This window comes from Coptis chinensis, chromosome 9, assembly GCF_015680905.1.
Source record: "Coptis chinensis isolate HL-2020 chromosome 9, ASM1568090v1, whole genome shotgun sequence".
Classification (NCBI taxonomy): Eukaryota; Viridiplantae; Streptophyta; class Magnoliopsida; order Ranunculales; family Ranunculaceae; genus Coptis; species Coptis chinensis.
Window position 1 is genome coordinate 3,603,541 of NC_141464.1, and position 27,787 is coordinate 3,631,327.

The 27,787-nt window shown below is 37.0% G+C and overlaps 1 protein-coding gene across 1 annotated transcript; it reads left to right on the forward strand.

The window, feature by feature from the left end:
* Positions 1-3,505: 3,505 nt before the first annotated feature.
* Positions 3,506-4,114, forward strand: LOC147474433 (pectinesterase 4-like). Its single transcript, XM_086585082.1, has one exon. It carries the CDS (start codon positions 3,506-3,508, stop codon positions 4,112-4,114), a length of 609 nt encoding a protein of 202 aa, XP_086441208.1.
* Positions 4,115-27,787: the final 23,673 nt, after the last annotated feature.

Genomic DNA, 27,787 nt, shown 5'->3' on the forward strand with positions numbered 1-27,787 from the left:
CAAGTGCTAAGAAATAAGTAAATATTTGTTTACTAGGCAATTCCACATACTAACTTATATAATTATGTGAATGAATAAAAAGCTTATATATAGCTTGATACCATAAGAATGACCATCACTGGTTTCTCTAATCCCGGGGTTAGCTTGCTCTAATCCATGCACAGGTTGTCCTGTAGTTTCTTGAGGTGGGATCGCTGGTATCTGGAATTTGGTAATCTCTTTAGTCATAGGATTCGTTTGTTCAGTTTTCTCTAATTCTTGCTTAGGTTTCCCAGTTGTATCTTTAGTCATAGGATTCGTTTCTTAAGGCACAGGTTTCTCTAATCCCGGGTTAGCTTGCACTAATTTAATCCTAGCTTAGGTTTCCCAGTAGTTTCTTTCGGATTCGTATTCTCTAATCCCATAGTGTCTTTAGTAAGAGGCTTATTATTCTCTAATCCCAGCTTATTATTCAGTAATGTTGTATTCACTTCTGGTAGCATCACTGGTATCTGTAATTTGTTAATTTCTTTAGTCATAGGATTAATTTCTTGACTTAACTTCCCTGTACAGTATTTCTGAATATTTGTTGTTCATGTAGTTATAATTTGTTAATCACTTCCACTTATAAGTGCTACAAACTAATTTTCGATCTATCTAAAACACCATGATCAACTGCCTAAGGCTGCATACGCTTACCAACCGGCGTCAGTGCATGTAACATCATAGGTAATTTTTTTACGGACAACACCTAACTAAAATCTATTATCTCTTTAAATTCTAATTCCTCCCCAAAACCCATCAACCTCAACCAAAATCTCTACATATTAAGTATTGAATTATCTAATCCCACCATTGCTTCATTCTATCTTCACCTTACCGTCGTCAACTAAGTCATTCTCTACCTAGATCCTCATATTTCCAACAAAGCAATAATCTAATTACAATGACAAACCACTATTTGAAGCCATTAAATAAGTAAAACTTAGAAAAGGGATGCATTCCAGAATAGGCAATAGCTGCTTCTAATCTAATTTTGAATGGTTTCGACTCGGCCTTCATTTGGTGATTCTAACAAAGTTGCCTAAAAACTAAACTATTTACTCAGTGATATGCAAACTTCACTAGAAAACCAATTATTACTTGTTTCCTCCAAGCCAAAAGCAGATACCCTTGCATGTGAATGGTATGGAAGTCCCCCTCCCTCTAAACACCTAAATTAACACATTTTGATGGCTAATAAGACTTCCTAAGGGTGTATCATCACCTAACCTAGGGCAGATTCATGGAAGAAAAAAGGAGCTCCAAACATGAGACAAAAAAATTGACAAATTACAAGATGGTCATACACATCCTAGACTGAGAGTCAAACGATAAGGATGCAAATGAGGCATGTTACACAGAAAAATAACTACTTAGAGATACAACTTGTAGGTAAGAGAGAAAGCGGAAGAATAAAATAGAGAAATTAAATAAAGATCACTTGACCTAGTGGAGAGGCCAACTTTTCCTTACCCACAATCGAGATTCTTGCACTGGTGCAAGAGAGGTAAAGGTGAAGGACTGTCCTTATCATCACCATGATCACAAAAGAAGAAGTAGTATAAATGGAGTATCCATTATTACCTAAAGCAGAGCTAAGGGTTTCACTTCCCAATCATTAAACCTCCATCCCACCCCCACAAGCCAATGTGGGCACCCTGTAGAAGCATAAGTCTGACATTTGTTGCAAATTGTTCATAAATATGAATTTGGCTGTGTTTCATTCATAGACAGCATGCAAGGATGCGAAGAAGCACCAAATATTATCACCAGACCACTCATAACTATCTACTCAAACTTTAGCACTTCAAATGCAAAATCCTTACTAAATCTTCCAAAAGTTAAAAAAAAAAAACAAACATAACTATAAAGATCACTAAGTTTCTTTTCAAAAAGCACGCATAGGCTCTAGACTCACCTCTAGTACCTCGAGGCTAACTACCTAGGTACTAATCATCCAAACAAACATTTCCATAACCTCAGTATTCTGTTGGATCAGCATTTGAGGTCATAGAAAATTTTATAATAAACTAATTCTACCCCATTTTCAATAACCCAAAAAATCTAGCACACCCAAATAAACCCTTATTCTAATCTAAATAACAAACAATTGCACACAACTATTAAAAAAAAATGCTAACTTTGAATCTAATATAATTACCATAACCACCAGAACAATTGAGTTTAGCTTAAACAATCATATTTAGGTACTAATCATCCAAACAAACATTAAATAGATTCCCAGGACCATGCCAATTGTTAAATATATTGCCCCAACTAAATCATCAACTAATTGGCCGAGTCAAAATTGACTTGACGAGTAAGGAAAATAATTAGTTTTAGTAATTGAAACAATGAAACAATGAAACAAAACAAGCTTATAATGAGCATATATTTTTTTTATAACAAGCTTATTTGTGATACGTACAATTTAATAATATCTTTCACTCCACACTTCTTTGTACATTGAGGACACTATAAATTACCCACACGAGTTAGTAGTACAAGTACAAAATAAGATTTAGAATCCACATACCGCTTCTACACAAGAAACAACAGTACAAACCCGTCGACATCAAAGCTTTGATGTATTTTTCAAAAGATTATTAACCAAGACAATACGAGTTTCTCAAAATATATATATATATATATATATATATATATAGCCCCGCTCTCAGACGGACGTTCATTTACGGACTTTACTTAAAAATCAAAATTTCAAAATACGAAATAGACTCTCATGAAGGGTTTTCTCATGACTCGCTCCTTCTCTCTCCGAAGTCCAAACTTACCGTGACTATTTCCCTCCCTCCTAGTAATCTCTTTCTCTCTCTCATGGGGAATATAATTATAGATATGTCAAGACTCAAAAGTACAGACTCTCTTTCATTCCCTCTAATGACATACTAACTCACGTTTGAGCAACAAAACTATAGACAAAGGCGCAAACATATATCAACAATCTAAATTTAAACTAGGATCGCTTGCACCTAAAAATGGTGTGCTTTTGCACCTTATAAACAACACCACTACATTCTCTTTTCCAAAGAGAAGTCATAATCACAATCCCTCTCTTCTCGATTTCTCGCTTCCACCTCAAAACAGAAAAGTTAGAGGAGGATCTGTAGTATAAGGAGGAGAAATCATTGGCAGGGTGCTTATTGCTGGTATCTCAATCATCTTTGTTGTTGGTGTTATTATAGGCATTGTTTTCACTATAAATTGTGGCAGTGGCAACACCTCTCATCAAAGCAATGGTGGTTTATCAACTGGAATGAAAGCTGTTGAAACTCTTCACAGATCCAATGGATTACAAAGAAACTTGCTTGAATACACTCAGTCCAATTGCTAAGAGAAATAGCACCGTCACCCTAAATTAAAGGACCTCATGAAAGCTACTTTTCAAGCTGCCCAAGAAGAGGTAACCAAGGCTTGGGGGAATTTTGGTGCGTTGGGGAAAGACACTACCACCTCCTTTAATAAAATGTTACTTGATGGTTGCAGTGAATTGTTACTATGCGCCACCCACAGACTTCAAGCGGCAACATCTGCAGTTGAACATAGTAATTTTGACACGATGAGCGATTGTGTCGATGATCTTAAGACTTGGTCAAGTGCTGTTATTGCACTCAAAACAACATGCTTGGATGACTTGCTAGAAAAACCAGGGCTGCAAAAAACTATGCAAGACGAGCTCATGAATGCTACTCAAAAAACATTTAATACACTCATCATCGTTGATGAGATTTCTCAAATCCTTAGAAAAGTAAATAGTACTGAGTTTCCAGTTAAGATAAACCAGAATTCTAGGCAACTTCTTAATGCTGAGGTCGACAAGGATGGGTACCCTACTTGGTTCTCGACAGCAGACCGCAGGCTTTTGGCATTCAAAAAAACACACTTGACACCGAATGTAGTTGTAGCCAAGGATGGAAGTGGGCAATTAGAGACTATTACTAAGGCTATCTCCGCTTACCCAAAGAACAATAAAGGAAGATTCATAATCTATGTTAAGGTCGGGCAGTATCATGAGAAAGTAACAATTCCTGAAATAGCGATTAATATCTTCATTTATGGAGATACATGGTCCTAGTGAAATAGTTGTGATAGCGAGTGACAACAAAAAAAATCAACAACACCCAAACTTGGAGGACTGCCACTTTCTCTGAGTTAAACTGATATACAATTCTGAATGGGTATCCCTTGAGTAAGGTTTTTCTGTCCTTTTTTCTTTCCAATTACTAAATGTTCTTATCACATTTTGTTGTAGCGGTTGTCGGAGATGGTTTCATAGCAAGTTTAATGGGTTTCAAAAACGTTGCTGGTCCTGAAGGTGAACAAGCTATTGCTTTCCACCCCAAATTAGATTTTTCCGCTTTATAAACTACATAATGCAAGGGTATCAAGACACTCTGGACTATCATACTTGCCATCAGTTCTACAAAAATTGTGAAATCTCCAGCACAGTTGATTTCATATTTGGTGAGGGACGCGCACTGATCCAAGATAATCATATCATTTTGAGGGTGCCTAATCCCAATCAGAAAAACACTATCATTGCTGATGGGAGATCAAATGACAACATGCATACCGGTTTAGTGATCCAGCACTATAACATTTTTGCTGAAGCTGAGTTCTTCCCTAATGGATTGAAGATCCCCATGAGAGCAAGAAAGAGAGTACCAAGAGGGAGGGAAATAGTCACGGTAAGTTTGGACTTCGGAGAGAGAAGGAACGAGTCATGAGAAAACCCTTCGTGAGAGTATATTTCGTATTTTGAAATTTTGGTTTTAAGTAAAAGTCCGTCCGTCGGACGTATATATATATATATATATATATATATATATATATATATATATATATATATATATATGGAGTACAATCTCTAATTGTTTCCACATCTAATTCAAAGCTAAAAACAAAAAAAATCAAAACAAACTAAACTTAAACCAATAAAACTCAAACCTCTGACCTGAAAATCAGAACGTTCAGTGGAACTCCCCATACCAAACTAATACAAATTAGTCATCCCAAAAACAATCCCACCACATTCTCTCACTTTCTTAACTATCATGGCATCAAAAGTCAGTCTATACCCAACCAAAATCTTCAAACCACCCGTATATATTATCGCGTTTGGACACATGTGGAAAGACTTATGATCTCCGGAAGATAGCGCGTTAGAATTCTAGTTTGCTCAAAATTAAGTTTTTTACCAAGTTTGAGCTATTTTGACTCCTAGATAGACCGTTGGATTCCAGGTGGAATCCCTAAAATAGACCTGATCCGAGAGTTCAGCTCCATTGAAAATGTACACTGTCTTTTGATGCTTCAAGCTATATTGAATCAAAGTGTTATAATAGTTTTTCACATGTTCCTGACTTACTTTACTCAAATAACTACTAAGGTTGGGTGCAATGGCGGTGGTTTTCCCCCCCTATCTTAATATAACTCTCCATATATAGAGAGTGTTATTGAGGAATAGAGAGTGCATTCCACGTCACTTGAAATGGCGTGGTTTGTAAAAACCCAAACGGTGCCACTTGAAGTGGCGTAGAATGGTCCGAACCATTGGACACCAAAATTGACTCCCCATCTTCAAAACATTGTTTTTTGGTGGAATGGAGATAGTGGGTGGATGCACCATTGGACTCAGCCTAAGAGAATTTTTTTATAATAGATATATTTTAAAATATTCCTAATGATTAGCCGCATCCAAATCCTTTAAGGTTTGGAATCAAGCCTTATGTAGCTCTTAATTCATTTCTCGAATTATTCCTCTTTCGAGGTTTTCTAGGCAACTTATCAAAGCAATAACTTTCCCTTCATTCATCCAAATGGTACACCAATTGTTAGCATGCCAATTTTAACAGGTATTGGAAATTCATAATAAATTATTAGAAGATACCAGTAATTACAGGTAACTTCTTAAGAATATAGTCATCCTGAGTAATATATCATTTACCAGAAATACCTGTAACTAGTATCTTCTTATAATTTCACAATAAGTTGGCCATTCTTAGAAGATACCGGTAACAGGTATTTCTGGTAAAGTATATTTGACTCAGGCTGGATATATTCTCCAAAAGTTACCTATAACAGGTAACTGCTGGAAAATATAGTCATCTTGAGTATAATATCATTTACCATAAATACCTATTACTGGTATCTTCTTAAGAATATAGCCATCCTGAGTTTTCTATTATCCTTTACCAAAAATACCTGTAACATGCATATCACACTGTGAGAGGAATAGCCTGAACCCATACCTGATAAAAAAACATCATCATCCTCTCAAACCAAGCTCTTGTAACGTAATCACCAATGAGTTTTGGCTTCGAACAATCCAAACTACGATAATTTGTTGGTGATTACAATACAAAAGCTTGGTTTGAAAAGATGAAGAGGTTTTTTGACAGCAAGGGTTCAGGCTAATCCTCTCGCAATGTGATCATTGGCGATGCCTACAAAAGGGTAAATGAAAGTGGTCTGCCACTCGAAATTACCCAAAGGATTACCTTAGCATGCCAATTTTAAAAGGTATTGGAAATTCAGAATAAATTATTAGAAGATACCAATAATTACAGGTAACTTCTTAAGAATATAGTCAGGAGATCCTGAGTAATATATCCTTTACCAGAAATACCTGTAACTAGTATCTTCTTATAATTCAACAAGAAGTTAGCCATTCTTAGAAGATACCAGTAACAGGTTTTTCTGGTAAAGTATATTAGACTCAGGATGGCTATATTATTCAGAAGTTACCTGTTATAGGTAACTTCTGAAAATATAGCCACCCTGAGTTAAATATAATTTACCATAAATACATGTTACTGTTTCTTCTTAAGAATATAGCCATCCTGAGTTTTCTATTATCCTTTACCAAAAAAAAAAAAACATCATCATCTTCTCAAACCTGTTTCTCTTATAACATAATCACCAATGAGTTTTGGCTTCGAACAATCCAAACTACGATAACTCGTTGGTGATTACGCTACAAAAGCTTGGTTTGAAAAGATGAAGAGGTTTTTTAACAGCAAGGGTTCAAGCTACTTCTCTCACAATGTGATCATTAGTGATGCCTACAAAAGGGTAAATGAAAGTGGTCTACCACTCGAAATTGCCCAAAGGATTACCTTAGCATGCCAATTTTAACAGGTATTGGAAATTCAGAATAAATTATTAGAAGATACCAGTAATTATAGGTAACTTCTTAAGAATATAGTCATCATGAGTAATATATCCTTTACCAAAAATTCCTGTAACTAGTATATTCTTATAATTTAACAAGAAGTTAGCTGTTCTTGTACAGCTTGGCTACTATGGAGGTTGCATTTAATTTGTTATTGTAAATTTGGGATAGAGTATTTGTGATGTAGTTTTTCTTCTTCTCAATTTGTGATATGGTTAAGAATTCAAAGCCCATGAATTGCATCTGTGGCCACAATATACAGCTTTGTCCAAATATCAATATTGTAAGTCTGTAACTTTGTAAGGTTGAACTTATGTAACTATTACAAACTTATGATTTCTTTGCACTTTTGAATTATTTTAAGTGACCAATTTAATTTTTGATGAAATGGAAAAAAATAGTTCAAAATATGTCAAATTTTTAAGAACCCGCGACTGAAGAGAGTCATCCGCTACCCCACTATCTTTATTTTTTTTACTGCGAAAAAGGACAGTAATGTTGTCGGTCTTCAATATGTTTTCAACTAATTATTGTTACTTCGTAATTTTTTTAGACACATTTTCTTGTTGTGAAGTACACTTTCTTCGAATTTTTTAATCCCTTTGTTTTATTTACGGCTACCGTCTGATTTACTTCCGCTTGCTATTGTCTGATTTTTATTTCCCATTTGTTTTTCTTACTTCAGCATGGTTTACTACCGTCTTTTACCATCTAATTTTTTTAATCCCCTTTGTTTTATTTACTGCCACCTAATTTTCATCTGTGTTTATGCCTAATTACTACTACTTTTACATGCGAAATAATCACTGCTACTTTGTCTTTTTTTTAGGTACCCTTTTTCATTGCAGATTCGACTTTGACTTTCAATGGTACGTGCAGGAAAGCAACATTTCGTTATCCCCACCTATCTTTTTATGTTTGTTTCTATATAATTTATTGAGTATCTATTTCTATTTGTTTCTGCAAGAGACCATAGATAAGGGTAAATGTCCAATGGACCCTTATAAGGATCTTTTGAATAATGAAAATAGTATTTATGGTCCATTCTAAGATGGACTCTACCTTCAGCCACCTACTCCTCAATGACCTGCTCGCTCCCAGGTATTACTATCACCAATATACGTTACTAATAACTTCTATTAACATACTTAGAGTTACCCAAATTGTCCTACCACTTTTATTGGTTTGTTTCACATCACGTTTTTTAACTCTCTTTCAAATATTTATAGCTTCCTACGCAACCAATTCTTGACAAAGGAAAACTCCCTATGGACTCCTATAAATATTTGAAACCAAACATGTCTTTGTTGCCCCCAAGAGAGGCTCAATCTTCAACCGCCTCTTGGCTTCCAGGTATTTCTTGCTTGCATTGTCTTATGCTAAGTTGCATTTCCTTATTTATTTTTTTGCTTTATAAATGTGCAGAGCCCATTGGATACAGTTCCTCTATCTAATCTCCCGCCATCCGGTTCCCATGTTAGATGAGTTTTAATTTTTAAAAAAATGTAATGGCCTGATGTATCGTGTCCATAAGGTGTTTCACTGCCATTTAATATACTGACTTTATGAATCTCATTTCCCCACTTGCGAATTATTTTTCTACACTGTTGCTTCTGTATATTGCATTGTCTTATTTCTTCTTTTGCTTTATAAATGTGTAGCGCCCATCGGATTGTGTTCCTCTATCTCATCTCCCGCCATCCGGTTCTCATGTAAGATGAGCTTTAATTAAAATGTAATACTATAATTGCTCATCCATTGTCCAAAAGTTTCAGTTTGGCTATATATTGTTTCGCTTAGTACTTCTCCATGTAGGAAAACAAAGTTTTAGTTTCGCTGCGTATCTTTTTACGTTTATTATTTCTGCTGGATAAGGGCAAACGTCATCTAATGAACCCTTCTAGGAATCCTTAGGACAAGAAAACAAATATTTTTGTTCCAGTCCAAGATAGACTCTACCTTCAACCACCTACTCCTCAACAACCTGCTTCATTGGTTATGTAATTCGGTAACTCTCACTAACTTCCAACTCTTTCAGATAAAGCTTTTTTTTCTTTGTGTATATACTTTGTAAAGACAGATTACTCTTGGTTTTAAATGGGAGATATTACTGCCATTTGACATGACATTTCTTTAACTATTAACCTACTAGGAGAACCTTAGCATTCACCTCCCTCACTTCTAAATGTGATAAGTAACTATGTATGTAAGCTCATAGTCTTAGAATAAATTTTTGCATTTAGTTTACATCGGTTTATACTCATGTTCCTAGATGGTATTTTTTTGAATATTCTCTTCCTAAATACATGGCCCTCCACACCCATGTATCACAAGCTCAAACTCAAATGCTGCTTGTTTGTGCTGTACTTTTTTCGAGGAAGAAAATATAGGACCTAGAACACCTAGGTGGTGCCTAGAGTGAGACTAGAATCTAGATTTTTTTTCTCTGTTATATTACATGCAACTCTCTGGAGTTTGCTTTTTATCCATACATTTAGGCCTTAACTTGACACCCTTGTGACTCCTGTTCTCAACATGCAGTTTATGCACTCGGAAGGTGCCTCGAACTCTGCCCGCCTTTTATGCTCAAGGGGGGAGAGGTATCACATTTTATCATTGGGGGAGCAGATTTGATGTTTCTGGGTATTAGTATACCTGCTGAAGGAGTTCCTCCTTTTCAAGCTGGGCAACCATGGGTAGTAACAGTCCCCAATTAACTGGTGTAGATAAAATGTTGTAATTATTTTGTAATTATCATTATGGATATCAGGGAACTCAGGAATAAACTTATGTTTTCGTACTTTCACAGAGAGATCCTCGCTGTTGTTTTGGCTCTATCTTATCTGTTATGATTTATATACTGTCACTGATGGCACTTCACTTTTCCACACAGATTACGGCCATTTGTCAAGAAGCTGGTATGCATGTTGTCCACAAGAATCGATATGTAATTCTTTCGAAGGATTTCGAGAAGGGATCGATATAGGACGTTAAGAAACCGGACACAGATTTTGATTTCTACAAATAAGTCTACTCCGAGTACATTTAGATGTAGTTTTATTCCAGGAATCCTATGTTCTTGTGTACCTCTAGAAGTCACCAATCTCTATTTATGTAATAGGTTGATCTGACTTGAAAGGTTTTACTGAAATTTCATTGGTGATAACTGTTGAATGTGTTATTAAGTAAGGCATGTCAATATTATGATGTCTGTTAACTAAAACATGTCAATATTGTAATCCAAATAGAAATTATTCATTACCTAAACTATTAATATGATTTCAATTTCAAAAATTTACAAAATAAACTAACAATTGTTTGCTTTTCATAAAAGAAAAATTAAGAAAAAACCAAAAAATAAAATAAAGAAAAGGCTTGTACACTTCAATTGTGTTTGTGTTGAATACTTGTAGTGCTTACTGATAAGAGCCCAAAACTGTAGTTTTAACCCTATAACAGTCATACTTTTAGACCAATTATATGAGTAATAATTAAGAGTTAATACTAATTACGTGTTTTTATGCGTTTCACGCTTCAAAGTCAATTATGTGCAGAAATGTGCCACTTTGATGAGATAAAAGAGAAATGGTTGGTTGCTAAGGAGTTCTGTGATTAAAGGTCAAGATTCAAGAAGACAAAGCCTTTCTAAAGCCGGTCAAAGCTGAAAAGTCAAAGTCAACGCGGGCGCAGAAAATGACACACAAAGTCGACCAGAACTTCGAGGCGTCATTATCTTTGGACTCAAACCTCGGAATTGGGTCTACCTTATGTCAAAACGACCGGCACGGAAAGAGCTTTCCAATGGTCCAAGCCTTGGACAAATCAGAGGAGTAAAAGTGGAAGAAAAGTTTGTCAAACCAACTATAGCTGAAGAGGCCTTTTTGGACTGAAAGAATTGGGTTTTGGGCCTGATTCTCTGGCCCAAAACATGGCTCCAAGCCCATGCACGATTTTTAGATCTGAAACATATAAAAACAAAAGCTTAGCTCTTGGTTAATGGTAGCTAGTTAGACCTAAAACTATAGATAATTCTAGATCTAGTTTTCGTTAAATAAAATTAAGTTTAGTTCATTTCAATTCTTATTTTAGATTAATCTTTAGAATCATTGTTCTTCATTAGTTTGATAAATAAAGTAGCTAGTTTGTCAATTTTGATTTTGTCATTTTAATTTATAGATCTAATTTAAATTCTTGTTGAGTATCATTTATGAGTGGTTAAATTAGATTGAAGTATTGTTAGTTGAATTAGCCAAGTTAGAATTTTGGTATGATGTTTAGTTATAATTCAATGAGAAATAATGGTTTGATAAATCAAGGCTAAAACCTCCATTAGAGGGGTTGATGAAGCCTTGATGAAAACTTAGTTGTATAGTGTAGAGTCGTTGTAGAGTCTATTCTATTCTAGAAGGTCGTGTTTCGCCATGAGAATGGGTGGACGACCTCACATGCTAGTTATAATTGGCAGAAATGTCATGCTAATTAGGGATTAGAACGAGCAATTCTTACCCTAAGAACGTAAGAATTAGATTACAACAGTCTATGCTAGGTGATTAAGTTGGATTCGAGGTGGATTCACTTCCCCTCTAATTCTTTATCTAGATTCACATTTCAGTATTCTGTAGCATTCCGTTATTCGTAACTTGTCAATTGAATCCACCCCGTAGTATAGAATTCCCCTCGTAAATCTCTCACTAGACTTATGATTGATTAGTTGACACGAAACCATCGCATGCTAAAGAACTAGGAGTGGAACGAATTTGTTACTCCACTCTATTTCGATAGAATTGAGAGTAGAAAACTTGATAGCAATTAGTAAAAATAAAGTTTTAGTTTACTTACGTTTTGAGTTTCATCGTTCATTTCATAGGTAAACTTTATATCTTTTTATATTTATCAAATGGCGCCGCTGCCGGGGATGTCATCACAAAACTACTCTCTAGAACAAGCTGCAACTATCCTCGAACAACCCACTCAAAAAATCGGAAATTTCACGTCGACTGAGTTCTAGGCGCAGGTGCGCTCGGGTGTTTTTGGATTTACAGTGTTTTGGGCTCGAGTCGTGCTCAACTTGGGCGAAAAGCGAATTTCGGGGTAGAATTAGAATGATTCGGCATTGGATCCATGAGGCCTTGAGTGCACTTTCGAGGTGTCTTTGTAGTGCGAAGTCGGCGCGAAAAAGGAAAATTAAGCAAAAATTGGGAGTGAAAAATGAGGGATGGATGTGAGAGATGTGTGTGTGTGGAGAATGAATGAAGTTTATATAGGGTTAGGTTTCCAAAAACGAATCGAGAAATTTCCAAAACGTTTTAAGGCAATTGCCAGAAACAAAAATTTCCAAAACCGGAAACGGAAACAACCCTTATTCTTGATTCTATAACAACCCTAATATCTTTTATAATGGATTTAGACTAGTAACTTCTAAACTCTCTTAGATTTCATCCTACTACCACATCTAATTATAGGTATGCCAATTACGGCAATATTCTCAACCTTCACTCCAAAACAAACTCTAAAATGGAGGATCTCCTACAAATCATGATAGAATAAATAATACCACCCCCAAACAATTCGGGAAGGTGGGATTAACAATAAAATCCATGCATAATTTGAAAAGAACCACATTATATTAAAATTGAAATTCAAACAACATTTAACTACCAAATTCAAAGTTAACTACGGAATTTAACAACGTAACATCCTATCTACTAAAAATAATAAAAAAACAACATCAAAACAACAAACAAGAAGAAATCTAGCTACTCTTCAAGGGAGCGAGGTGGGGGTAAGAATAGGAATTTGAGTGATCAAGAATGGAAAAACCAAACACCCCACCCCCAAACAAATTTTTGAAAACAGATATGTTATGTGTAACCCTAATTAGGTCCCGATCATCTTAGGGTAAGAATAGTTTGCTATCAAGTTTTTGAATATACACATTACTAATTAGGGTAACCTAACCTAATTTAATGGCTCCACCATGACAAGGACAAGGTCAGGGTAATTATAATAATTATAACAACCAAGAGCAACCTCGACAAGGTCAAGCACAAGGTCAAGGTAGTTATAATAATTATAATGCTAATAGAGGTATCATTCCGGTAAATAATAACTATCAAAATCCGCCCTTAAATAATTCACGCTAGATAGTTCAAATACACCACCCGGTGACTACTACACCCACACAACCGGATGGTCTTGACACCTTCATACAAGTGAGCCAAAAACTTTTCCAAACCATGGCTCAATCTAACCAACAGCTTCTACAATCCGTTAATAATTTAAGCCAACAGTTGGCTCAAGATAAAGCCCAACCCAATGGTGTGTTTCCAGGTCACACAATACCTAATCCTAAAACAACAAACACAGCCTTTGAGGTAACCGATAATACTAGTAATGAATATGAAAATGTAGGTGAACTAAATGCCATCACCACTCTCCGATTCGGGCAGAGTGGTTGATAACAAAGTAACTATGCCTATAGTTACCCCACCAAGATAACCCTACACCGCTATTTTACTAGATAATCGAAATAGAAACTGAAGAGCCTACCCTTTGTAGAGGTACCCGATTACAACACAACCTAAGAAACAGAAAAGCCAAGGTTAAACATCCAGGTGATACATATGCTAAATATAGAAAGAAACCACCGTTTCCACAAAAAATTAGCCATGTTAACTAGGGATACAAATTATAAGGAGATTAGGGACGTTTTCAAGAATCTAACTATAAACCTTCCCTTCCTTGAAGCTATTAAAAAGCTACCACACCATGCTAAGTTTCTTAAGGAGTTGTGTACTACTAGGCGTAAGACCAATATACCAAAAGATGCCTTTTTAACAGAATAATTCCCAACTCTATCTGAACATAATGGAATTGTTAAGTACAAGGACCCTGGTCGTCCTACTGTACAATGCACCTTAGGAGATTCCTATACGACGACCGCGTTATTAGACCTGGGGGCTAGTGTTAACTTACTCCCGTTTTATTTGTATAGACAAATAGGTCTAGACGAGATGCAACCCACTAAAATGATGTTGCAATTAGCTGATCGGTCTATTAAGTATCCTAAGGGTGTGGTTGAAAATGTCTTTGGTAAAAGTTCAGGGATTTCTACTATCCGGCTGATTTTGTCATCCTCGATCTGTAAGTCGCTAACGACTCTATCCGATCATCTTAGGGGCCCTTTCACGGCAACCGCCAATGCACTCATTAATTGCCGCGGATGGTTCGATGTCCATGTCTTTTGGCCATCTTCTTCATTTGAAGTAAATGTTTTTAAAACAAAGACACATTTACCCGATTCGCCTACATGGATGGAGAGGTTAGCATGATCGAGAGCCGGCCGAGATTATTTCAACAACAACACGCCCCCACGATAATCATATGCCCAAATTTCTTTCCTTTGGAAGTTTAGACTCCAACATTTTCATCCCTACACTAGTCGATACACATATTATGGATGAGGACGAGATAGATGACTTTCTCAAAGATATAGAGGACTACCATAGTAATGTGGATATGACCAATCTAGATGAGGAATTCAATGAGTTTCTTAGAGCAGGTGATGATTCACCCTATCAAGAACTACTTTGCACAACATCCACCTCGACTCCCCTCCTTCCACCCGTTCAAAGGAATCTCGAGTTTGCACTCGATCCTTTTGTTTCTCCTGTGCTTCATAATTTTTTAAATCCACCTAGTAAACAAATACTTTAGAAGGACAAACCATTTGACACCTTCATTTTCAGACTTGAGACAGTCCCTACCTACACCATGAATGAGTTTTGTGCTAAACCCACATCCTCATTGTTTACATGCTTTCCTTCTACAACTTATCCATATCCACCATATTTTCCACAACCATTCACTTTTCCACACTTATTCACTAGGACACCCTCTCGTTCAAAGATGAAAAAGAAGGTGCATGCTAGGTTATGTTATAGGTCTATCCGACTTCGCTTTCAGTTCACTAGGTTGCGTCATAGGAAATCTTGGTGCTTGATTGTGTTTGGATATGTTTTCTGTGATATTTATTTATGGAATGATCCACAACTATTTCGGTTGTTGATATATGATAAACTGGATGTTCATACATATGTTTAGATAAAGTCTTGAGTATCGACTATAAGCGACTTCAGTTTTTTTGTGTTTGGTGTATTTCCTTTCATTTCCAGATATTGGTGAGTGCACCATTAAGGTAACCGGGCCCTCCCTATGGAGTGTGTGGTTGTAAGTACCGGATCCTAAGTCCACGTTTAACATAATTCACGTTTTCCACTCTTGCATGTTTTCTCGGATTTTTAAGTCATGTTTCTCTATGTTGCTTATTGTTTTTCCTTATAAAAGTAAAAAAAAATATTAAATAATAAACATAGTAATCTAGGAAGTCTCAGGAATCAGACTTTAAAAGACCCACTTTTAAAAAAAAAAAAAAAAAAAAAAAAAAAACAAATTTTCTAAACTTTGTGTAAAAAAAAAAATTTTGTTTGGGGGTGGGGTATTCGTGTTTCCGTCCTAAAATGTTTTATGTCCCATTAGAGTTGCTTAGGCCGTTTAATTGTATTCTGATTCGGGTTGACATAATCTATGAATTTAGAGGTCATTCGTTCGCATAACTTACGTCATGCACGCACTTCGAGGTGTTTTCCACTATCTTATATATAATACACAGTCATAATAGAGTGTTTTATGGATCATTGGATTGGAAATTCTCTCCTGATCATTTCCATATCTCATTCACAAAAATCGGACAGGTAACGAAGCGGCAAATTTAGTTTGAAGTTAAGCTAAAAATCGACAAAAGTCAAAATATCGAAAATTGGGCTTGGGCCCAACTCGCGCGCACCTGCGCCCCTTGCTCCACACCAACAATCGTGACTTCATCTTCTCAAACCGCCATTAACAAACAAAAACAAAAAAATTCAAAACCTAAAACCAAAAATTAAAAAGGAACCTAATTAAACCCACGCCCACAGTTCAAATCAACTTCAAATCTTCTCTAAAATCTTTCCACCACCACCTCCACCAAGTTAAATCACCAAAAACCACCGAAAAATAAAGAAATTCATGCTGCCGCGCCACCACACCACCACCAGCATCGTTTTTTGTGAGGTTGTCCCTCATTGCTTCCCCACTACATTCCAAACACTCCAATGGCTTAACAACGTCGAATTTTGCCAAAGTAAGCATTTACTTGCGACCACTTCGCGCCGTTTGACGGTGACGAAATGGTTAGTAGAGATTGGAATAGCTTGTGGTACTCCACCAACGCCTTCTACCACGAAGAGTTAGTCCGACGGTTTTACAACACGAGGGAGTTGGAGGGGAATAGAATTTTCATTACGGTGGCAAAGAGGAGGAAGGAAGTAACTGCTGAGTTGTTGGCTGAGATTCTAGGCATTCTGCCTAGAATCCATCTTGATGCCACATTACAGGAGTCCCAATATAATGGGGTAGAGCCTTTGATGAACGTGACTGTTACCAATGGGAGCTACAATACAAGCTCGCATTGTGTTATGAGCATCCCTGAGAACCAACCAACCGGGCCGCATTTCGGTGGATTGGTCGGAACGCCCTAGGGGAAGGAGAAGGTCGGTGACATCGGTCTAAAACTGCCTCCACATTCTATGGATACTCCAGGGAGAGCGAAGTATGAGTTTTGTATCTTGGAGTTTTGCTTAACATGATCGGGGAGTAGGAAGTCTATTGCACCTCTTCCTGTGTTGATAACTAAGATCATCTTTGAAGTTGAGGCGACCGACGCGTCGATAGGATTTACCTCATACAACACCAAAATCCTCGGATTTATAAGGAGTGTATCCAACAAGTTTGGAGGTTGCCTGAGGATAAGGTAGAGGACGAGGAGGATGGTGGAAATGAGAATGACTCGGAGGATGAGGAGGATAAGAAGGAAGAAGGAAGGAAGGATATTCAAAAAGGACAAGTCTGAGATAATAGACTCTTCATATTATGTAACTAGAGAAAACCTTGTTATTTACTTTTGCTTCTACACTTTGTTTCCATCCTTAGCCATATATTTTTTTTTTTCTTTGGCTTTTGACTCCTTTTATTCTATTTTTTGGAGTTTTTATTTTATTTCTATTTTTATTTTTCTTTTCTTTGGATGGAAACTTCTTTTCTTTATTTTCTGAAGCAATTAACTAACTTTTGTTTACACAGGTTTTTCTCTTCTTCTTTCTTCCTCATTCTATTCTCAGACTTATCTAAATTGGGTAGGTTGAATTTTTTATTTTGTTTTGTTTTGTAACAGGGTAAAGGATTTAATGGTTTATGGTTTATGAAAGGCTCAGAGGGGACTAGCGGAAAATAATTCATAGGTTTGAATTTGGCTATATCGATCCAAAGAGGGCCTAAATTCTCGCTTTTTATGATATGGCATAGTGATCAAGCAAGTGAGCGTGTGATTTCTCTATCGGATTTTACTTATCCCTTGTGTCATTTCTCAAATGTTTCACTCATATAAGGCTTTAGGCTATATTCTCACGAGGATTTGTATAATAAGTACTCTAGCCTAGATTTGAACTTCATTGCTAACAATCATAGATACTCATGTAATATATTTATAGATAGATGCAAAGATTATTACCTACATATTAACCTAAGTTTCTAAAAATTATTCTAATGCAAAAGCTACATTGAGACTTCTAGATTATTAAAAGCATAGAGAAAGAAAACAATACCAATATTCCTAAGTGTATAGCATAACTTATTTATTTATATTTTTGAATTTTTGAAATATTAACTAAAAAACAAATGCATATTATACATATTTATATCCTAACAGATGCCTTAATTACACGTGTTTCTATCCCCCAAACAAGAAGCATGCTTTGTCCTCAAAGCATTTAAATAAAGATGGTAGAAAAATACCATGGAAACGAGTGAAATTCTGGAACATCTGTAAAACAAGGTTAAAACATACTAATATAAAAACTGACGCAACTCTATAAGAGTTCCTCCCATTATGGGGTTAACAAGAATCAAATTGCTTGGGACATAAGCAGACACTAACTAGAATGAAAACTTACCTTATCTCCGGCTTTATTCATCATCTTCCTCATCCTCTTCTTCTATAAAGAAGTGAGGTTCCTTCGCGTCCTGCCATGCCATGATAATTTGCCAGGCTTCCCACCATTTATCATCTATTATTGCTAACATATTAAGCGCCACTTGGTCTGACAGGGTGTAGGGTGCAACCTGATGAGGTTATATCCTCCACCCTTGCCAAGTCATTGCACGGAAAGATCGAATAATACTATTGGTGGGTCACACAGTGTCGACCATAATCTAATCCATGAAACGTGTACAAAAACCAGGAAAGAAACATAACATAATACGGGAAATTAGAACAGGCATAAGAAGGTACTTATGCCTCATGCTATGGGCTCGAGCTAAACTAGACATCAAGGTTCTGGGAAGGTCGTGGCACATACGTCCCGTGGCTAAAGCAAGGAAGACGCTGCAAGTGGCATCCTTCACAGAAGAAAAATGTCATTCCCCTAAAATGTTTAGCATGATCCAAAACATAACAGTTCCTATGTTCATGGACAGGCTACCAAAGGCGACGTTATATTCCCCTTGGTCCTCGATACGGAAAATGCCTGCCCCATACGACTTATGCAAAAACTCATAAGTGTAGACATGCATATTTTCTACCCAATAGCACCATGGGTCTTGCATTTCAGTAGGCATAGCAAGTCCAAGAACAAATGCTAGCAAGAACCTGGTAATTTCCATTGGTTCATCATTAATGTTGATGGAGAACACTTGTTCTCCATCCGGTCTCTCAAAGAAAATACAATTATCATAAAGATAAGATGGAAGTGCTGGAGAATAAAGTTCATCAGGTCTTACCATAAGCGGTTCCCAGCCTACGTATGTGATCGCCTCCCGAAACCAAGCACCATAAGTAGTGCTTTGGAACAAATCTTCGAAAGACTATTCCGGTATTATTGTAGGGGATGTCATCTCAAAACGATGCTCTGGAACAGCTGCAAATGATCCGGGAACAACCCGCAGAAAAACTGGAAATTTTTGTGTTCGTTTTGAGGTCGTAGCGCAGTGCGCTCCACTTGAAGCAAGTCGCCTCGATGATTTTCGAGTTCCAGTGTTTGGGTGCGCAAGTCGCTCACCTTGGGCGCAGGTGCGCTCAGTGCAAAATTTCTGACAGAGACTAGGGCAAGGTGCGCTCCGAGGTGCTGATTTGTGAAAATGGTGAAGAAGAACCGGAAACGTGGGAGTGAAAGGTGAGTGATGGAAGTTAGGTGTAGTGTAGGTTGTGAGTGTAGAATGACTGAAGTTTTTATAGGTTTAAAGTTGCTAAAACGGATCGGGAAGTTGCCAAAAAGTTTTTACGGCAATTTCCGGAAATACTAAAATTTTCAAACTCGAAACGGAAACAACTCATATTCTTGATTCTAAAACAACCCTAGTATCATTTAGGTTGAATTTAGGATAGAACCTACCTATTTTATCAAGATTTCATCCTACCATGATATTTATTCATAGATATGCCTAATCGACAATATTCTCACCCTGACTCCGAAATAACTTCTAAAAAAAATAAAAATAAATGGGGGTCATATAAAAATCATGTTGGACTAAATAATACCACCCCAAACAATTTGGGAAAGTGGGATCAACATTAAACAACCATGCACGATGAAAATAATGACATTATATTAATATTGGCATTAAATGCCCTTTCACTACAAAATTCAAATTACGGAATTAAAACTTACATTAAAATAACTAACAATAATAAAACTACAAATAAAAATCATCAAGCTATACTATCCCTAAACACGTTGGGATAGTATAGCCCAACTAAGAAATGAATGCCAATAGTTATCAAAGGCCTTAAATTCAGTATTAAATTATTGTTATTGCTATTCATTAGATAAATAAAGTTAATTAGTTCTCCATAATCTAGTTTCATTTTCATTTATTTATTAGCTTAAATCCTTAGATTTACTTATTTGTCATTATTAGTTTAATTCAATTATTGCATGAGTAGTTTCGAATTGAGTTTAAACAAGTAAAGTTCAAATCTTTATATTATGTGTTGTTTAGATTCCATGAGAAATGATAGTCTTATGATTCTCGGCTAAACCTCCATTAGAGGGGGTTGAAAAACCTTGATGAAGCTTGATTTCGATTAGCGTAGAATAGTCATAATTTCCCATTCAACTCTAGAAGTAATTAGTCCACCATGAGAATGGGGTTGAATACTTCACATGCTAGATGTTAGTTGGTAGAGATTACCATGAACACTAGGGATTAGGAAGAACCAATTGTTATGCGTAGCAGTTCAATTCGGATTACGACGATTCGTCGTTAGTAAGTTAAGTCGAGTTAAGGTGGATTCAAATCCCCCCTAATTCCTTATCATTGAATTATTTTAGTTCATACCTTGTTATTTGAATTATCGCGTCATGTTAGTATAAATTGAATCCGTAGTATAATCGTAGAATAGAAATTTCACATAACACATTACTCTCACCATTGTTCTTTGAGTTTATTCAATTGAATTTGTTTAAGTCTTGAGAGTTAAGAGTGGAACGAATCCTGACTCTATATATATTGCATGAATATACATGTGAGAGTAGAAAATAAATTATTGATACTGTAAGAATATCAATAATATATAGAGTCAATTATTGATACGAAAAACTTGAAAACATATGTATATTTAAATTAGGGTAGAAAACTTGATAGCAATTAGTAAAAATAAAGTTTTAGTTTACTTACATTTTGAGTTTCATCGTTCATTTCGTAGGTAAACTTTATATCTTTTTATATTTATCAAATGGCGCCGCTGCCATCTTAGTTACCTTTAGCATTGTTTTCTTACTATAATTAGTCATTTTTAAGTCCCATTAAACCCACCCACCCTTGTTCGATTCTAACTGTGGTTGTCTTCCACAGCATTAAACTTCCTCGGAAAAAAATTGCGCAGGCGCACTGCGCTTAAAGTTTCTTGGCCGAGCACCAGCTCAAACAACTGTAACTTCGAAGTTTACACTGGCAAAGCACTCGCGCCCAAAGTGGCGACCTAGCCCTAAGCTGAATTTTGCGGATTTCCACAGGTTTGTTTTGAACTTCATTTTTTAAGTTTTTCAGTGTTCTAACTTGTTATATACACTGAAACGTAAACAAGACATTATTCATAAAGCGAAGCAAGGGCCTAATCGGTATTCCTTTCTTCCATACCTCGTGATCTCCAATTAGAGGTTTATACTAATATATCAATATTGTTTGGAGTGTTGTCATGTTTAGACTTAGACTTGCATGAGATTAAGGTTTGGTCGGAGAAAAACACCAAACGTAATTAACCGTCAACGTCAACAAACAAGTCTATCGAGTATACCAATCACTACACCTCTAGCTACTATCCTATCCCACCCACCACGACATAATTCTTTGAAGAAAAGAGACTCTCTCTCTCTCGACTTCTACAAATCCTTGAGCGATAGCCCCAAATCTTGCATCATTCTAGCAGACCAGTGGGGGATTTCCGAATCCCCCCAAATATTTTTAATTTGTTACCCGTTTTTCATGGTTCATGGTTTAGACCATGAAAAACCTTATCAGCACATGCGTAGGATTGAACAAGTCCTAACAACATTCCACCATCCTACGGTTGGTGTGGAACAAATTAAACTGAGGGTATTCCCTTTCACCTTAGCCCGATAAAGCGGCGTCTTGGTTAAGCGCCCAAGCCTAATTACGTGGACTCGTGGGCTAAACTTGTTCGACTATTTATGGAATATTTTTACCCACCCCTAAAGACGGATGAGATGCTTTCCAAGATTCATTTCTTTTGACAAAATCCTCATGAATCATTTTCAGAGGCTTGGAATCGTTTCACCGATCTGCTTATAGAGTGTCCACACCATAACCTAGCAAAAGACACGTTAGTTTAATTGCCTTTTCAAAGGACTTCTACATCACCATAAAGAAGTCCTTGACATAATGAATGGGGTAGTTTCCTAAGTAAAGGAGCCTCGGAGGCTTACAAATTTTAGAAGATCAAACTAAACGCAATAATAATTGGGGGTAGTGATGATATCCCCGCTCTGCTAGTTCTTCTTCTTCTTCGGTTAAGGCCATTTGGTATGTTTGAGATGAAACCCGATCCAGAACTTAAAAATTTAATCGAATCTCTAACTAAAAAGGTTGAGGCTATTTCTATTCAACAAAAGCCTATCCCCGTCATTAATGTAAACTCCAACCCATGTAATTTCTGTTTGAGTCCTGAGCACCCTGACTCCTATTGTCCTCTTGCCTATGAACAACAACAATCAGAGCAAGATAATGCTTGCTCCATTAATAGCTATCCTATTCCTAATGCCCCATGGAGACAAAATCCCAACTTCAGTTGGCGAAACAATCAACAAGTTACACCTCTAGGGTTTAATAACCAAAATGTTAGGCAAGCAAACAATTATAACCAAGCTCCACCTAGGCAAGGACAAGGACAAGGTCAGGGGAATTATAATAATTATAACAACCAAGCACAACCACAACAAGGTCAGGGTAATTATAATAGTTATAATACCAATAGAGGTATCGTTCCGGTTAATAATAGTAACTATCACAACCCACCCATAAATAATCAACGTGAGATAGTTCGGTCGCACCAATTGTGACTACTACACCTACACAACCGGATCGTATCGACGCCTTTATCTGAGTTACCCAACAACTTTTCCAAACAATGACTCAATCAAACCAAAAGATCTTACAATCTATAAATCGGGGCATACAACAGTTAGCCCAAGAGAAAGCCCAACCAAAGGCGTGTTTCGGAAAGCGATACCAAACCCTAAAACGGCAAACCACGGACTTTTGAGGTAAACGGTAATACTAGTACGAAACTACAATCATAGGTGACCTAAATGCCATCACCACTCTCCGTTCGGAAGAGTGGTTGATAACAAAGTAACTATGCCTATAGTTACCCCATCGATACTCCTACACCGGATATTGAACTAGATACGAAATAGAAACTGAAGAGCCTACCCAGCGTAGAGGTACCGGTTAAACCACAACCTAAGAAACAGAAAAGCCAAGGTTACACATCAAGTCGAGCCATACGCTAAATATAGAGCAAAACCACGGTTCCCTCAAAATTAGTCATGCTAACCGGGGATACAAACTTTGAGGAGATTAGGAGCGTTTTCAAAAATCTAACGATAAACCTTCCTTTTTCGAAGTTATTAAAAGCTACCTAACCACGCTAAGTTTCTTAAGGAGTTGTCCACTACTAGGCGTAAGACCAACATACCTAAAGGCGCCTTTCTAACTGAGCGGTTCCCAACTTTATCTGAAAATAATGGAATTGTTAAGTACAAGGACCGGTAGATCCCTATCGTAAAATGCACCTTAGGAGATTCCCACACGACGACGCTTTTATTAGACCTAGGGGCGAGTGTTAACTTACTCCCATATTATTTGTATAAACAAATAGGTCTACAGGAAATGCAACCTACAAAAAATAATGTTGCGGTTAGCGGGCGGGTCAATTAAGTATCCTAAGGGTGTAGTGGAAAGCGTGCTTGTTAAGGTTGAGGATTTCTACTATCCCATCGATTTTGTTATCCTCAATACGGAAATTAACGACTCTATACCGATCATCTTAGAGGCGTCCATTCTTGGCAACCGCCACTTGGCTTTTATAAATTGCCTTGATGGTAAGATGTCCTTATCTTTTGGCCATCTTTTACATTGAGGTAAATGTTTTAAAATGATGAAACAGTTACCAGAATCGTCTATAGATGGGGAGGTTAACATGATCGAGAGCTTAGCTCAAGATTATTTTAACAACACTTTTCCCAAAAACAATATGTACAAATTCCTTTCTTTTGGAATTTCAGATTTTGTAAATGACTCCTACTTAGAGGAAGTCAACACCATCCTTGAGTCCACACCAATTGTAAACCCGCCAGTTGCTCCATATACTAAGTATGAAGACTTGCTACCTAAGCAAGTATTCATTATGCAAAATGGGGACCCTGATGAAACATCTATTGACATTCCTTTCCACCCCAGTGCTTAAACCTCTTCCCCCGGAGTTAAAATATATTCAACTTGATCCGGATGGTAGTCATCCGGTAATTATATCTTCTCAGTTAACTAAGGATGAAGAGACACGTTTAATCAGGGTGATTAGGGAACATCGGTCTGCAATTGGTTGGTCCCTAGCCGACATTAAGGGAATTGACCCTAATGTTTGCACTCATCGCATCCATTTGAGGATAACGTGAAGACTTTCGCGAACCTCGGCGTCATTTGAACCCCCGCCATGAAAGAGGTGGTTAGGGAAGAAGTCTTTACGATTACTTTCGATGCGGGTATCATATACCCAATCTCGATGGCGAATGGGTAAGCCCCATTCATGTAGTTCCTAATAAATCGGGGAGTTACCATGGTGCGTAACGGAAAGGGTAACTATGTTATCACACAAGGTCCTATGAAATGGAGAATCTGTATTGATTACAAGCGTTTAAATGCTATGACACGAAAGGATCACTTTCCTTTACCTTTTATAGATCGGATGCTTTCGAGCGCCTAGCTGGTCATGCTTTTATTTATTTTTTACGGATGGCTACTCGGGCTATTTTCAGATTATTATTGATATTGATGACCAAGAAAAGACTACCTTCACATGTCCCTTTGGAGCGTATGCCTATAAGCGAATGCCTTTTGGCCTTTGTAATGCTCCTAGTACCTTCCGGTGATTGTATGCAAAAAAAAATATTTAGTGACATGGTAGAGCACTTTATGGAAGTTTTCATGGATGATTTTTCTATCTATGGAGACTCCTTCCTGATCGCTTGTCTAACCTCGTCTAAGGTTTTGACACGGTGTGAAGAAAGAGCCTCGTTTTAAAGCTGGGAAAAGTGTCATTTCATGGTGAAAAAGGGCATAGTACTAGGTCACATTATATCTAGTGATGGCATCAAAGTAGATAAGGCCAAACTAGATAAGATAGTGACTCTACCTAAACCACAATTTGTCCGGTGATATTAGAGCCTTTCTAGGCCATGCGAGGGTTTTATAGGCATTTTATTAAAGATTTTCGAAAATAGGTAGGCCTTTAACTAATCTGCTTTTGAAGGATGCAATCTTTGATTTTAATTTTAAGCGTAAGCAGGCTTTTGAAACTTTAAAAGCCGCCCTAACCCGCGCACCAATTATCTGACCTCCGATTGGTCTAAACCTTTCGAATTCATGTGTGATGCTAGTGATTATGTAGTTGGTGTTGTCTTGGGACAGAAACTAGATAATAAGTCCACTGTTATTTATTATGCTAGTAAAACCTTAAACGATGCTCAACGGAATTATACAACTACTGAAAAAGAATTCTTAGCTGTCATTTATGCTTTAGATAAGTTTCGTCCTTATTTGGTTGGTTCTAAAACTTTAGTTTACACGGACCATGTAGCCCTTAGGTACCTTCTTGCAAAGAAGGATGCTAGCGAGAGATTAATCCGATGGATTCTTCTCCCGCAAAAGTTCACATTAGAAATAAAGGACAAAAAGAGGGGTCAAAAACGTAGTTGCCGACCATTTATCTAGACTTACAAAGCGGCGATAATAGTGATTCGAGTCCATCTGGGACTCTTTTTTCGATGAGCATCTGTATGCTATTTTTTCACACCATGGTATACCGACATTGTAAATTATTTAGCGGCTGATGTTATGCCTTATAATTGGTCAAGAAATGAGCGTAAGAAGTTATTGGCGAGAGTTAAGTTATACTCTTGGGATGAGCCCTACTTTTTAAGTATTGTGTGGATCAGTTATTTCGTCGTTGCATTCCCAAGTGGGAATATAATGAAGTTCTATCATTCGCCATGACAAAGAGTGTGGTGACCATTTTAGTGGAATGAAAACAACGCTAAAGTTCTTTAATGTGGATTTTATTGGCCTACCCTTTTTAAGGATGCCCAAGTGCATTGCAAGGCGTGTATTCGTTGCCAACAACTTGGGCGAATCCGAAACAATAATATGATGCCATTAAATCCAATCTTGATAGTAGAAATTTTTTGACGTTTGGGGCATTGATTTCATGGGTCCCTTCCTGTTTCCCACGGTTTCATTTATATTTTAGTTGTCGTGGACTCGTGTCTAAATGGATAGAGGCCATGGCTTGCCGTAGCAATGACCATAAGGCGATTGGTATTTTTATTAAGGAGTATATTTTCTGTCATTTTGGCATTCCTAAAGCCATTATTAGTGATGGTGGAACACATTTTTGCAATAGAATTATTGCATCCCTAGTGAAAAAGTATGGAGTTACACACAAAGTAGCAACTCCTTATCATCCACAAACTAGCAGACAAGTAGAAGTTTCTAATAGGGAAATCAAAAAGATTTTAGAAACAACTGTAAATCCTGATAGGAAAGACCGGGTCGAAGCGTCTATCGGATGCCTTATGGGCGATAGAACTGCTTTCAAAACTCCTATAGGTATGTCTCCCTTTAGACTTGTATTTGGGAAACCTTGTCATTTGCCCGTTGAAATAGAGCACCGTGCTCTGTGGGCTATAAAAAGTCTTAACTTCAATATTGATGAGGCGGGTGTAAAACGCAAATTGCAATTGAATGAGATTGAAGAAATCCGTAGCGATTCTTACAATCTCGCGAAGGATTATAAAGCTAACATGAAACATGTTCATGATAAGCAAATCTTGTGCAAAGAGTTTGTGGTTGGTCAAAAGGTTTTGCTTTATAACTCCCGATCTACATATTTTCCCGGGGAAACTAAAACCCGTTAGTGCGGTCCTTTTAAGTTATGAAGTCACCCCTTACGGGGCAATCACCTTGGTAAATCCCAAGGATAGCGGTACCTTTCAAGTCAATGGCCAACGGTTAAAACATTTTCACGAAGCTACGTCCCCAATGTAGAGGAAGTCCTTTTACATGACCTCGTAAATGAGGATCGACATTTGTCTTTGGTGTACTTCCTTTCACTTCCATATAGTGGTAAGTGCACCATTCAAGTAACCAGGGCCCTCCCTATGGAGTGTGTGGCTGTAAGTACGGATCCTAAGTCCACATTTCACATAATTCCGTCTCTCAACTTTTGCATGTGTTCTCGGTTTTGAGTCATGTTCCTCTATGGGGTGAATTATGTATTTATTGTTTTTCGTTTTTCTTATAATAAACTAATAAAAAAAATAATAATAATAAAAAAAAAAATTCTAAAATCATAGAAATAGCAATCCAACAAGTCTTGGGAATCGACTTTAAAGCGACCCACGGTTAAAACAAATTTTGTGTTTAAAAATTTGTTTGGGGGTGGGCAGTCGATCTTTCCATCCGGATTGCTCGAACTTTCCATTGTGTTGCTTAGGCCCGTTAGTCGTAGTTCATTTGGGTTATAATTCGCAGGTGCAGCCTCATTTGGTCCCCCCCACATCCCATCAAACATAATAACACTTAACAGGTTAGCATTAGTAGATGATAAATGGCGGCAAGCTTGGCAAGTTATAATGGTATGGCAAGATGCGAAGGAACCTCATCTCTTTGATGAGGAGGAGGATG

Bases quoted from the DNA above. Each gene is read 5' to 3' on its own strand.
- LOC147474433 (XM_086585082.1), top strand. From the start codon at position 3,506: ATGTTACTTGATGGTTGCAGTGAATTGTTACTATGCGCCACCCACAGA.